Source organism: Anomaloglossus baeobatrachus, chromosome 5 (assembly GCF_048569485.1).
Source record: "Anomaloglossus baeobatrachus isolate aAnoBae1 chromosome 5, aAnoBae1.hap1, whole genome shotgun sequence".
In the NCBI taxonomy this organism is placed as follows: Eukaryota; Metazoa; Chordata; class Amphibia; order Anura; family Aromobatidae; genus Anomaloglossus; species Anomaloglossus baeobatrachus.
The window spans coordinates 493,861,761-493,873,986 of NC_134357.1; the positions used below are offsets into that span (position 1 = coordinate 493,861,761).

The 12,226-nt window shown below is 48.9% G+C and overlaps 1 protein-coding gene across 1 annotated transcript; it reads left to right on the forward strand.

Annotated features, from left to right (window-relative positions):
* The first annotated feature begins 2,421 nt into the window (after window positions 1–2,421).
* Window positions 2,422–5,395, forward strand: LOC142310401 (nuclear factor 7, brain-like). Its single transcript, XM_075347923.1, has 2 exons — window positions 2,422–2,643; window positions 4,052–5,395. The coding sequence occupies exons 1-2, from the start codon at window positions 2,422–2,424 to the stop codon at window positions 5,393–5,395; spliced, it is 1,566 nt and encodes a 521-aa protein (XP_075204038.1).
* The last annotated feature ends 6,831 nt before the right edge of the window (window positions 5,396–12,226 follow it).

Sequence of the window (12,226 nt, forward strand, 5' to 3'; positions counted from 1 at the left end):
ACATACTTTCTGGAGGGCTATTTGAAGAACATTATTCTTTATACCGTGTGGGGTCCATCATACTGTGCGCAGGGATGTGTGGGGGTCATTTTACTGTTTGAAGTGCTAGTAGAGGCCATTATACAGTGTGGAGTGGTGTGGGGGCAATTATGCTGTATCTACAGCCATAACACTGCATGGAGGGCTGTCTGAAAGTCACAGTTGGCGGATCATACTGTTTTGGGTTCACCATATTTTGCCCGGAAAATTGAGGAGTACAGTAGGGTCATCAAACTGTGCGTGGGGAGGAATTTTCTTGTGGGGCAGTATTATTAGCATCATACTTTATGGCTGCAATGAAAGGGGAATTTAGGGGCTTCGATAAGAGAAGAATTACTTTGTAAGGGCTGTAAAGTTGTGGGATATGTTATGTGACACAGACGAATATTTACTTATTTTTCAGGGGTGGGATACCCAATTTGGAACTTCTGCTATGGGGCCTCCTGATTTCTATGTACGCCCCTGCTACACAGTGTTAAAATGTTGAAGATTGATCAGAATATACAATACGGTTCAATAAATTGCGTGTACACCTATTAGTTGGATCTACTTTGTACCAGAAATTTGTACATCCATTTTGGTGCACTGGCAGAAACAGACAGTGAAAGGCCTCTGTGCAAAACAGTATATTGGCCATTTGCAGCCAAATAGCTCCTCATAATGCACAACTTTTCTTGCTTCGGAGATGGGTGTAGCTCCCTTTCCTTTTGGACCTCTGTGCTGCTGCAATAATGGTATGTCCTCCCCTGTTTTGGTGCATACAGACTATTATTTCCCTTGTCTGTCCCGTCCATTTAGTCCTGTTGGTTTCCCCTACCTGTTGGTTCTGTCCGGTCAGTGCTTGTGACCGTGCCTGTCCGTGCTAGCCGAGCCTCCAGCCTCAATTACCTCGGTGGCACTCGCCACACCAGAGACTGTGCCTGGCCATGCCTCCAGCCTCAGCTACCTCTGTGGCCCTCGCCACACCAGAGACTGTGCCTGTCCATCTCAGCCATGCCTCCAGCCTCAGCTACCTCGGGGGCCCTTTCCACACCAGAAACTGTGCCTATCCACTCTAACCGTGCCTCCAGAATCAGCTATCTCGGTGGCCCTCACCAGACTAGAGACTGCGCCTGTCTGCTCCGGCTGTGCCTCCAGCCTCAGTTACCTCAGTGGCCCTCGCCCCACCAGAGACTGTGACTGTCTGCCCTAGCCGTGCCGCCATCCTCAGCTACCTCAGGGGCCCTGACCACACCAGAAACTGTGCCTCTCCACCCTGGCCGTACCACCAGACTCAGCTAACTTCGTGGCCCTCGCCACCCCAGAGACTCTGCCTGTCCATCCCAGCCATGCCTCCAGCCTCAATTACCTCGGTGGCACTCGCCACACCAGAGACTGTACCTGTCCGCCTGGCCATGCCTCCAGCCTCAGCTACCTCTGTGGCCCTCGCCACACCAGAGACTGTGCCTGTCCATCTCAGCCATGCCTCCAGCCTCAGCTACCTCGGGGGCCCTTTCCACACCAGAAACTGTGCCTATCCACCCTAACCGTGCCTCCAGAATCAGCTACCTCGGTGGCCCTCACCACACTAGAGACTGCGCCTGTCTGCTCCGGCTGTGCCTCCAGCCTCAGTTACCTCAGTGGCCCTCGCCCCACCAGAGACTGTGACTGTCTGCCCTAGCCGTGCCGCCATCCTCAGCTACCTCAGGGGCCCTGACCACACCAGAAACTGTGCCTCTCCGCCCTAGCCGTACCACCAGACTCAGATAACTTCGTGGCCCTCGCCACCCCAGAGACTCTGCCTGTCCACCCCCTCCGTGCCTCCAATCTCAACTACCCCAGTCACTCTTGCTGTACCAGAGACTGTGACTTTCCACGCCGGTCGTGCCTCCAGCCTCAGACAACCTGGAGGTCCCAGCCTTGCTGGCTGTGCCATCTGCCTCTGCCACTCCGGTGGTCTCTGTCTATGATTGAGACTCAGCCCTGTCTACTCCTGTGTCTGCCGCTGTCCTGGGGGTCAGCTGCCACAGTCCCAATCTTTACCCCACAAAAGGGATAGGCCCAGGGTCTCCCTGTGGTCCAGTTAGTTCCCTTTAGCTTGCCGCAGTACCATCCCCGGTAGCGAGCGTGACACTATCCTATTAGATCGTATGGGGAAAGTGTCTTTTAAGGTCGGATACTATATGATTATATATACTGTATATAATTCTTCATTTTAATTTGCATATAAATTATTACAAAATACACAGAAACAAGTGAGGTTACATTTCTATGATTAGGATGAAATGAATATAAAGAGTTAACAGGGAGTGGAAATCATAACAAAGTTTCTAAAGTTGGATATATAAAACTTGAACACTCCTTGCGGAAGCTTTCAGTCTTTTCTCCCGTCTGCACACAAGTATGGCCTCTGCTGATCTGAAGGACGAGCTGACCTGTTCTATCTGCCTGAACCTCTACTCTGATCCCGTAACACTGAAATGTGGACACAACTTCTGCCGGGAGTGCATAGAAAGTGTGCTGGATACACAGAAGGGATCTGAAGCCTATTCCTGCCCTGAATGCAGAGCGAAGTTTCAGGAATGTCCTGTCCTGCAGAGGAACACTACGCTCTGTAAGGGCTCCGCCACACATCCGTGAAAACCACGTCCGTGTAAAACGGGCCGTTTTTCGGGTCCGTTTTCCGTTTTTTATGTCCGTGTTTATGGTATGTGTGGCCTGCGTGTGTATCCCGTATGCTAGCCGTATGTGCGTGTGGAATGTCCGTGTGTGCGTGAGTGAAATAACTGACATGTGTATGTGTTGTCCGTGTGAAATGTACGTGTGTGATGCAAAATGTCATTACTACATGTCGGAAGACAGAGTAGCGGGATGAGAATGAACTCGGGTGAACTTCACCCGACTTCATTGTCATGCCGCGGCTCTGTCTTTGTGCCGTGTACTGATTAGCGGTCACCTGTGAAGGATTCACCGGTGACCACTAATCCCCCGAGTGACTGAAGTGTCCCCCCCTCTCTCATACTCACCGTTCCCCGATCCCCGGCGCTGCACGGCGTTCACACTGCTCCGGCGGCTTTTTCTAATTTGAAAAAGCCGGCCGCCCATTAATCAATCTCGTATTCCCTGCTTTACCCGCCCACCGGCGGCTGTGATTGGTTGCAGTGAGACACGCCCACCACGCTGAGTGACAGGTGTCACACTGCACCCAATCACAGCAGCCGGTGGGCGTGTCTATACTGTGCAGTAAAATAAATAAATAAATAATTTAAAAAACCGGCGTGCGGTCCCCCCCATTTTAATACCAGCCAGATAAAGCCATACGGCTGAAGGCTGGTATTCTCAGGATGGGGAGCTCCACGTTATGGGGAGCCCCCCACCCTAACAATATCAGTCAGCAGCCGCCCAGAATTGCCGCATACATTATATGCGACAGTTCTGGGGCTGTACCCGGCTCTTCCCGATTTACCCTGGTGCGTTGGCAAATCGGGGTAATAAGGAGTTATTGGCAGCCCATAGCTGCCAATAAGTCCTAGATTAATCATGTCAGGCGTCTAGGAGACACCTTCCATGATTAATCTGTAAGTTACAGTAAAAAAACACACACACCCGAAAAAAATCCTTTATTAGAAATAAAAAACACAAACAAATTCCCTCATTACCAATTTATTAACCCCGACAAACCCTCCATGTCCGGCGTACTCCACGGACCTCCAGCGTCGCGTCCAGCTCTGCTGCATGCAGGTGACAGGAGCAGCAGAAGACACCGCCGCTCCGGTCACCTCCACGCAGCTAATGAGATGAGTAGCGCGATCAGCTGCTGTCAGTCAGGTAACTCACGGCCACCGCTGGATCCAGCGGTGGCCGCGGGTAACCTCAGTGACAGCAGCTGATCACGGAGACGGACTAACGGACATAACCAAAAACGCAAGTGTAACCGCTGAGATATAGTAACATTGGTGCACGTTTGGCCGTGTCTCCAGTATACACGGAAACGGACCAAACACGCACGTGTTTCACGGATGTGTGTTTCAAGCCTAACATAGTGGAGCATTTCATTTCTCAGGAGGAGCATGAGGAGGTATTTTGTACATACTGTATTCACACACCTGTGGTGGCTTCTAAAACATGTCTGACATGCGAAGCTTCTCTGTGTGATCTTCACCTGACTGTACACAGCAAGTCCCCAGAACATGTCGTAATCCAACCAACAAAGTCCTTCAAGAACAGATGTTCTCACCTTAAGAAGCCCCTCATGTATTACTGCACTGATGATGCTGAGTGTTTGTGTATTTCCTGCTGTCTAAGTGAGGAGCACAGAGGACACAAAATCAGCTCACAGATCGAAGCCTTTAAACAGGAAAAAAAACAACTGAAGATTATTGAAGGACGTTTGATCCAAGAAAGAGAAGAGATTAATGAACAAATCCAGAGACTTCAAGATCAAATAATGCACATCCGAGAAAAAGCAGCCGGTATTGTGGAGCGAGTCGGTGTTCATATCGGAGACATCAAGAAGAAGCTGGATAGCTTGGGGAGACATGTTCTGAATGAGATCTCCAAACAACAAGAGCAGATGTCACTCTCGATCTCCAATGTGGTCCAACAGCTGGAATCAAAGGAGGACAATCTGTCCAGGAAACTGGCTACTATAGAGGAGCTATGTCGGATGACTGATCCTTTACTTTACTTACAAGCCGACAAAGATGACTTTACTGATATGATGGGGGATAACGATCCAAACCTAAAAGAGATTGAAATTGATGATCTGGCTGAAGATCTGATCTTTAAGAACCTGAATTCTGTGATGGTGAACATAATGTCAGACCTACAGGAGGGTTACTATGTGCAGAAGGCCTCAGGCATAGTACTAGATCTGAACACGGCTGCTAATGACGTACACATCTCCGATGACCTGAAAACTGCTTCCTGGTCAAAAATAAATCAAAGTCGTCCTGAGATTGAAAGCAAAAGATTTGAGGATTCAAATGTTTTAAGCACCAATGCTTTTTCAAAAGGAAGAGTTTACTTGGACATAGAGGTGAGCAAAGAGGGAGCATGGAGAGTGGGGATGGCCTATCAAAGCATAAGCAGAAAAGGACAGTATTCCTTTATTGGAAATAATAGCAAGTCGTGGGGTCTGCGAAGCTGTGAGAATCAATATTCAATAAGACATGACCAGAAAGAAATTCCATTAGCTTGTCGACCTTCGTGCTACAAAGTGAGGATATATCTGGATTATGCGGCTGGGCTGCTGTCTTTTTATGAGCTGGGTGACTCCATGATGAGACATTTATATACTTACAATGCCACCTTCACAGAGCCGCTATACCCAGTGATCGCTGTATGGGATAATGCTTGGGCTAGGGTCTTAAATTAAGCTACTTTCAAGATATCCTAATGCACATGCAATGTTAACAATGACCATGATTGGTTTTTAAATGACAATTTTATATGTTCTGAATGCTATGGGCAGCATATGGTACCAATTAAAAATGATACCTTGATTATGAATTGTGTTATAGCCTATTTCTTGTAGTGGGATCAATGTGTAAAATATGAAGTGTGATCCATCAAAAATGTGTATGTTTATTGCATTAAGGTCCATTTATGTATGACAAGGAACCAGCATAGTTTGTCCTCTTCACGATATGTGATGGACATTTAGGTCATATGTCATCTCACTGACTTTGATGCGGGCTCACACATTGAGCCTGCATCTTTCCTGACAGATGATGGCTGAATTATGCAGTTATTGCCTGCCTCTAACAGTTGATAATCTGTCAATTTTTGGCAGTTGCATTTAAGATGCATCGTGGGGTACCGATGGGTTGCCATAACAGCCAAGAGACTGCTGAAGACCCTTGTGCTAGTCATGATAGTTCCCCTGTGAAAGCCAGCGTTTAGCTTTCATTCATGGAAGACCGTGATTTCCACTATACATCTCTCCCTGTGTAAAGATTAAAGGGGGCTTTACACGCTGCGATATCGTTAGTGAATTATCGTCGGGTCACGGTGTTTGTGACGCACATCCGGCTTCATTAACGAGATCGCAGTGTGTGATACATACGAGCGACCTTAAACGATCGTAAAAGTGGTCAAAATTGTTTGCCGCGGAGAGGTCGTCCTGAAACCAAAAATCGTTGTCTACTTATTAGCGATGTTGTTCCTCGTTCCTGCAGCACCACATATCGCTATGTGTGACACCGCAGGAGCGACGAACATCTCCTTACCTACGTCCACCGGCAATGCGGAAGGAAGGAGGTGGGCGGGATGTTACGTCCCGCTCATCTGCGCCCCTCCGCTTCTATTGGACGCCTGCCGTGTGACGCCGCATGAACTGTACCCTTAGAAAGGAGGCGGATCGCCAGAAAGAGCGACGTCGCAGGGAAGGTAAGTCCGTGTGACGGGGACTAACGAGGTTGTGCACCACGGGCAGCGATTTGTCCGTGTCGCACAACCGACGGGGGCGGGTACGATCGCTTGTGATCTCGCTAGCAAGATCGCAGCGTGTAAAGTACCCTTAAATGTCTTGGGAACAACATGATTCTGTATGACGACAGATATAGTAGAGATTATGTCCCCAGACGTTTCACATTGGCCCATATGTACAGGCATTCAAATGAATACTGATCAACTTGTGTATATTTGATTGGCACTAGTGATGAGCACTGAAATGCAAATTGAGCAGGTCGGACGGTCGAATGGGCTAGACTCTAGTAAGAAGTATAATTTTAAGTCAATGGGAATCTCAAGTATTTTTCCTGAAGACTCTAACAGGAGGGGCGGGGGTGGGGCTAGAAAATCGCTGGAATGGATGGAAACAGTACGAAAATGGAATGTGAACAGCATGGGGAAGTCGCCTGGACACATCTGACTCCCAGGTCACTGCTGGGGACTAAATAAATAATTACAAATAATGATGTGGGGCCCCCTTTATGTTGATAAACTTTCAAGGTAAAGCAGACAGCTGGGGGCTGGTATTATCAGACTACTAAGCTCCAAGGTTATTTAGCCCTTTCCAGCCTAAAAATGCCAGCCCGCAGGCACCTCAGAAGTGGCACATCACATGGTGCTTTGCCCAGCTCTTTCTATTGCCCTGGTGCAGTGGAAAACGGAGTAATATTTTTTGGGGTTGATATCAGCTGTGTAATGTCAGCTGGCATCAAGCCAAGGGGTTAGTAATGGAGAGTTGTCTATCTATTATTTCATGTTTTGACTTTATTTTATTACTGGGTTAGAAATGGGGGTGTCTGATAAATGCCTCTCCATCTAACACCAGGGCTTGATGTCAGCTGACCTGAACCCCCCAAAATATTACAACGATTCCCACCTCACCAGGGCAATTGGGAAAAGCCAGTCAAAGCAAAAGAATTGACACATCTAATGTGATGTGCCAATTCTGGGGCGGCTGTGTGCTGGTGTTTTTAGACTGGGAAGGGCTAAATAACCATGGACCTTCCCAGCCTGATAATTTCAGCCCCCAACTGTCTGCTTTACCTTGGCTGGTTATCAAAAAATAGGGTGGACCCCTGTCTTGTTTTTAAATTATTTATTAGGTTAAACAAGGCTAAAAACATCCTTTATTGCTACATGAATGGCACAAAAGGGTGCAAGTGTACAAACCCTCTGACCCTATCTTTTATACTGAAGGGTCTAATGAGCATGGGAAAAGGTCATTATGAAGGGAGATGAAGCTGTGACTTCTCTATACACAGCTGAGAAGTCATTGTAATCCCTCCTCTCCTAGTATGGACCCTTGCTGAAAACTCTTCCTGAAAGGACAGTCTGTATTAAAAAAAATGCTCCAGTGACCACTGTGAAAATTGCATATGTCTTTTTTTTTTTTTTTTTTTAAACAAAGATTGTGATATTGGGAAAAATGCCATAATTTAAATGAGCTCATTATGAAGGCTTGTTAACCGAAACGCATAATCTTTCATTATCTTTTGGGACTGCATTGAACATATTGCCTGGATTTTTTTAATATTTTTTATATGAGACTTTAAATAAAAGTTAATTTTTATCCCACACTTGGATATGATCCCTCGCTGGAGTTTTTTCTCTACCATATTGGTGTTGGCAGCTCCTGCTTCTCCGGGCGTGGATCATCTGAGGATCTCTTCTAATCACACGACAGAACTGGTGAGCTAATATATCTTTTTGCTATTTATAATTTAGATGACAATAAAAAATCTATGGAGCACAAAAAAAAAACAGATTTAAACAATAGATCATTTTCTGACAATAATTTATTTTTAAGATGGGTAGATAAGACTGTGGTTCCACCTCTTGATCTAAAGCTTGACGTCTCTTATGGTGACAGTCTTATCTTTGGATCGGTATCTTTCTATTTCAGTATGTGAGCCACTTTTAGGATTTATGCCTAATTTTGTTAACTCTTATGATTTTTCCTTTCCCATTTTACAATGGGGAAAAATAAGTATTTGATACACTTCTTATTTTGCAAGTTTTCCCACCTACAAAGAATGGAGAGGTCTGTAATTTCTATCGTAGGTACACTTCAACTGTGGCAGAATCCTCAAAAAAAATCCAGAAAATCACATTGTATGAGTTTTAAATAATTAATTTGCATTTTATTGCATGAAATAAGTATTTGATCACCTACTGTAGAAATCTGCTGAGTTTTGGGGTGACAGTTAACAATTAACTAGATCCTTAAAAGGGGGTATTTACAATGACATATATAAGGGAAACCCAACTAATGGAAAAGTGTACAATGAATGGGAAAAGGTAATAGGAGAGGGTAGTGGAAGATAGGAATTGGGAAGACTGACCAAGCCTTGAAGGACGGAGCCTTCAAGATCCGTTCTCCACCCACTCCAAAATCGGAGTACTAGCGCAACGAGGGGGATAGGACATTCCCACTACACAGTCCAGAAAATCCCAGGCGTGAACCCTGAGGGCAAGTGACCAACTAGAAGACTAGGTGCCAAGGTAAAGGTCACAGACTAACAGGCAACACCAACAGGCACGGGATCCAGGCGTGCTTCCTCTCAGCGGCAGCGGTGTCAAGAACTTTGGTTTACCACGGTTGTCGGTGTCAGCGTTATTGGACTGAGTGAGTACACAAGTGACCCTTATCGTCCCAACGGCACCTCCCCGTCACCATCACAGAGTCCCGGGGCATTCCCCCTACGGGTGGAGGGGTTAAACACCTGGCTGCCCACACCATCGGCACCGGGTACTCCCAATCGCAGCGGTGGTACTCCATCTTACCACGCACCACGGGTGGCGTCACAAACTTCAAACAAAACACCCCGTGTAAATATTCCCCTTTTATTTCGAGTGGCCGCGCGACCCCGACCCCCGGGTCCGGAGACCCCTTGAACCACCGCGGATCCGGTTTCGAGCAGCCTGGCTGCTGACGCGGGGGCGGCACACACCCGTAAAGACTTTTTCTGCAGTTCACGAGCTGATTCCCGTGGACCGCAGTGCTGGAGCGGCAGCGGCATCTTGCTGGCTGCTGGCCCTTTAAAACCCCGCACAGCGCGTTCAATGCTGAACGCGCCTGAAGGACTACGTCCCCACGCTGGCACTGGCTACTTGAGGACGTACTTTGTAGGGGTAGAGGTGCGGTCCAATCCAACAGAAGAGGAGCGACTGTCCCATCATCCCCAAGGTTCTACTGTGCTCGGCGGCAGCGCTGTGTGTGCCCGGAGGCAGCGCTGTCTGTGCCCGGCGGCAGCGCTGTCTGTGCCTGGCAGCAGTGATCCCAGCCTCCCCCAGGTCTGCCTGTGCTCCCAGCCTCCCCCCAGGTCTGTCTGTGTCCCTAGCCCCCCCCCCAGGTCTGTCTGTGTCCCTAGCCTCCCCCCATGTCTGCCTGTGCTCACAGCCTCCTCCCATGTCTGCCTGTGCTCATAGCCTCCCCCGGGTCTGCCTGTGCTCATAGCCTCCCCCGGGTCTGTCTGTGCTCATAGCCTCCCCCAGATCTGACTGTACTCACAGCCTACCCCAGGTCTGACTGTGCTCACAGCCTCCCCCAGGTCTGACTGTGCTCACAGCCTCCCCCAGGTCTGACTGTGCTCACAGCCTCCCCCAGGTCTGACTGTGCTCACAGCCTCCCCCAGGTCTGTCTGTGCTCACAGCCTCCCCCAGGTCTAACTGTGCTCACAACCTCCTCCAGGTCTGACTGTGCTCACAGCCTCCCCCAGCTCTAACTGTGCTCACAGCCTCCCCCAGGTCTGACTGTGCTCACAGCCTCCCCCAGGTCTGTCTGTGCTCATAGCCTCCCTCATGTCTGTCTGTGTCCCCAGCCTCCCCCAGGTCTAACTGTGCTCACAACCTCCTCCAGGTCTGACTGTGCTCACAGCCTTCCCCAGGTCTGACTGTGCTCACAGCCTCTCCCAGGTCTCACTGTGCTCATGGCCTCCCCCAGGTCTGTCTGTGCTCACAGCCTCCCTCATGTCTGTCTGTGTCCCCAGCCTCCCCCAGGTCTGACTGTGCTCACAGCCTTCCCCAGGTCTGACTGTGCTCACAGCCTCTCCCAGGTCTAACTGTGCTCACAGCCTCCCCCAGGTCTAACTGTGCTCACAGCCTCCCCCAGGTCTCACTGTGCTCACAGCCTCCCCCAGGTCTGACTGTGCTCACAGCCTCCCCCAGGTCTGACTGTGCTCACAGCCTCCCCCAGGTCTGATTGTGCTCACAGCCTCCCCCAGGTCTCTGTGTCCCCAGCCTCCCCCACATCTGTCTGTGCCCCCAGCGCTCTCTGTGCCCCCAGAGCTTTCTGTGCCCTCGATTCTCACCAGTGATCTCTGTGCACCCAGTGATCTCTGTGCCTGAGCCTTCCCCAGTGATCTCTGTGCACCAAGTGCTCTCTGTGCCCCTAGCTTCACCCAGCGCCCTCTGTGCCCCCATCCTCCCCCAGGTCTGTCTGTGCCTCCAGCCTCTCCCATCGTTTTCTGTGGCCATAGGGCTGTCTGTGCTCCCAGCGTCCCCAGGGCTGTTTGTGCCCCTCCGGCATCCCCCAGAGCTGTCTGTGCCCCTCCGGCATCCCCCAGGGCTGTCTGTGCCCCTCCGGCATCCCCCAGGGCTGTCTGGGCCCCCAGCTATGTATATAACCCTAGCAATGTTTGTGCCCCCAAGCTATGTCTGTGCAACCCAGTGATGTGTACATACCCTCAGTGATGTCTGTGCCGCCCAGTGATGTATGTACCACCAGTGATGTCTATGCCCCGCTGATACCCTAGTGATGTATATTCCTACCAGCCCTCCCCAGCAATGTTTATGCCCCCCAGCTATGTCTGTGCTCCCCATCAATGATGTATTTACCCCCCAGCGATGTCTATGCCCACAGCCACGTGTATGTCCTGCAGCTTTTCTAGTGATATATATACTCCTCCCAAGTGATGTATTTGCACTCAGCATCTTCTTTGATGTCTATGCCCCCAGCATCCCTAGTCATGTCTATGTCCCCCAGCCTCCCCAGTGATCTATATTCCTCCCAACCCTCCCCTGTGATGTATATACCCCAATCTCCTCCTGTGATGTATATACAGCAGTGCCAGCCAACTCAAACCTGGAAAAGCAGTTGTGAAAAGCAACAAGATCAATATCGCCTAATATTATAGCTGCACCAAAGAGTAGAAGCTCCAGCCGCCACAGTGAGTTAATTGTTTGACCAGATATATTAGGGTAATTTTCAAGTTGATAGTTTTGTGCGGCCCCTGAAGGTTGGTAGAAATTTCCAAATGGCCCCCGGCAGAAAAAAGTTTCCCCACCCCTGGTTTAAAGGCACAATGTCCGTTTCACATGTAGATGCACTCTTTACTATATATATATATATATATATATATATATATATATATATATATACTAGCTGTACTACCCGTCTTCGCCCGAGTTAATAACTGCTGTTAACAAAATAGAATGTATTCACAAAAATGTATTCTGCACTCAAAAACCACAAAACAAATAGGTGTATTTTAGGGCGATTATGTGGCGAGGTTGGTGTATGTGTGGTGAAATGTGTGCTGAGGGTGGTATATATGTTCAAGTACGTGGTAGTGTGTGGTGCATTTTGTGTGTGTGTTCATATCCCTGAGTGTGGTGAGTATCCCATGTCGGGGCCCCACATTAGCAACTGTACGGTATATACTGGCAGCTGTCAATTTGCCCCCAACACTTTCTCTCCCATTCTCTGTCTGTCTCCCCTTCTGAATATATCTCTCTGTCTCTCTCTCTATCTCTT

Bases quoted from the DNA above. Each gene is read 5' to 3' on its own strand.
- LOC142310401 (XM_075347923.1), top strand. From the start codon at position 2,422: ATGGCCTCTGCTGATCTGAAGGACGAGCTGACCTGTTCTATCTGCCTG. The intron at 2,644-4,051 runs GCCACACATCCG...GTGTGTTTCAAG, and splicing joins CTACGCTCTGTAAGGGCTCC to CCTAACATAGTGGAGCATTT.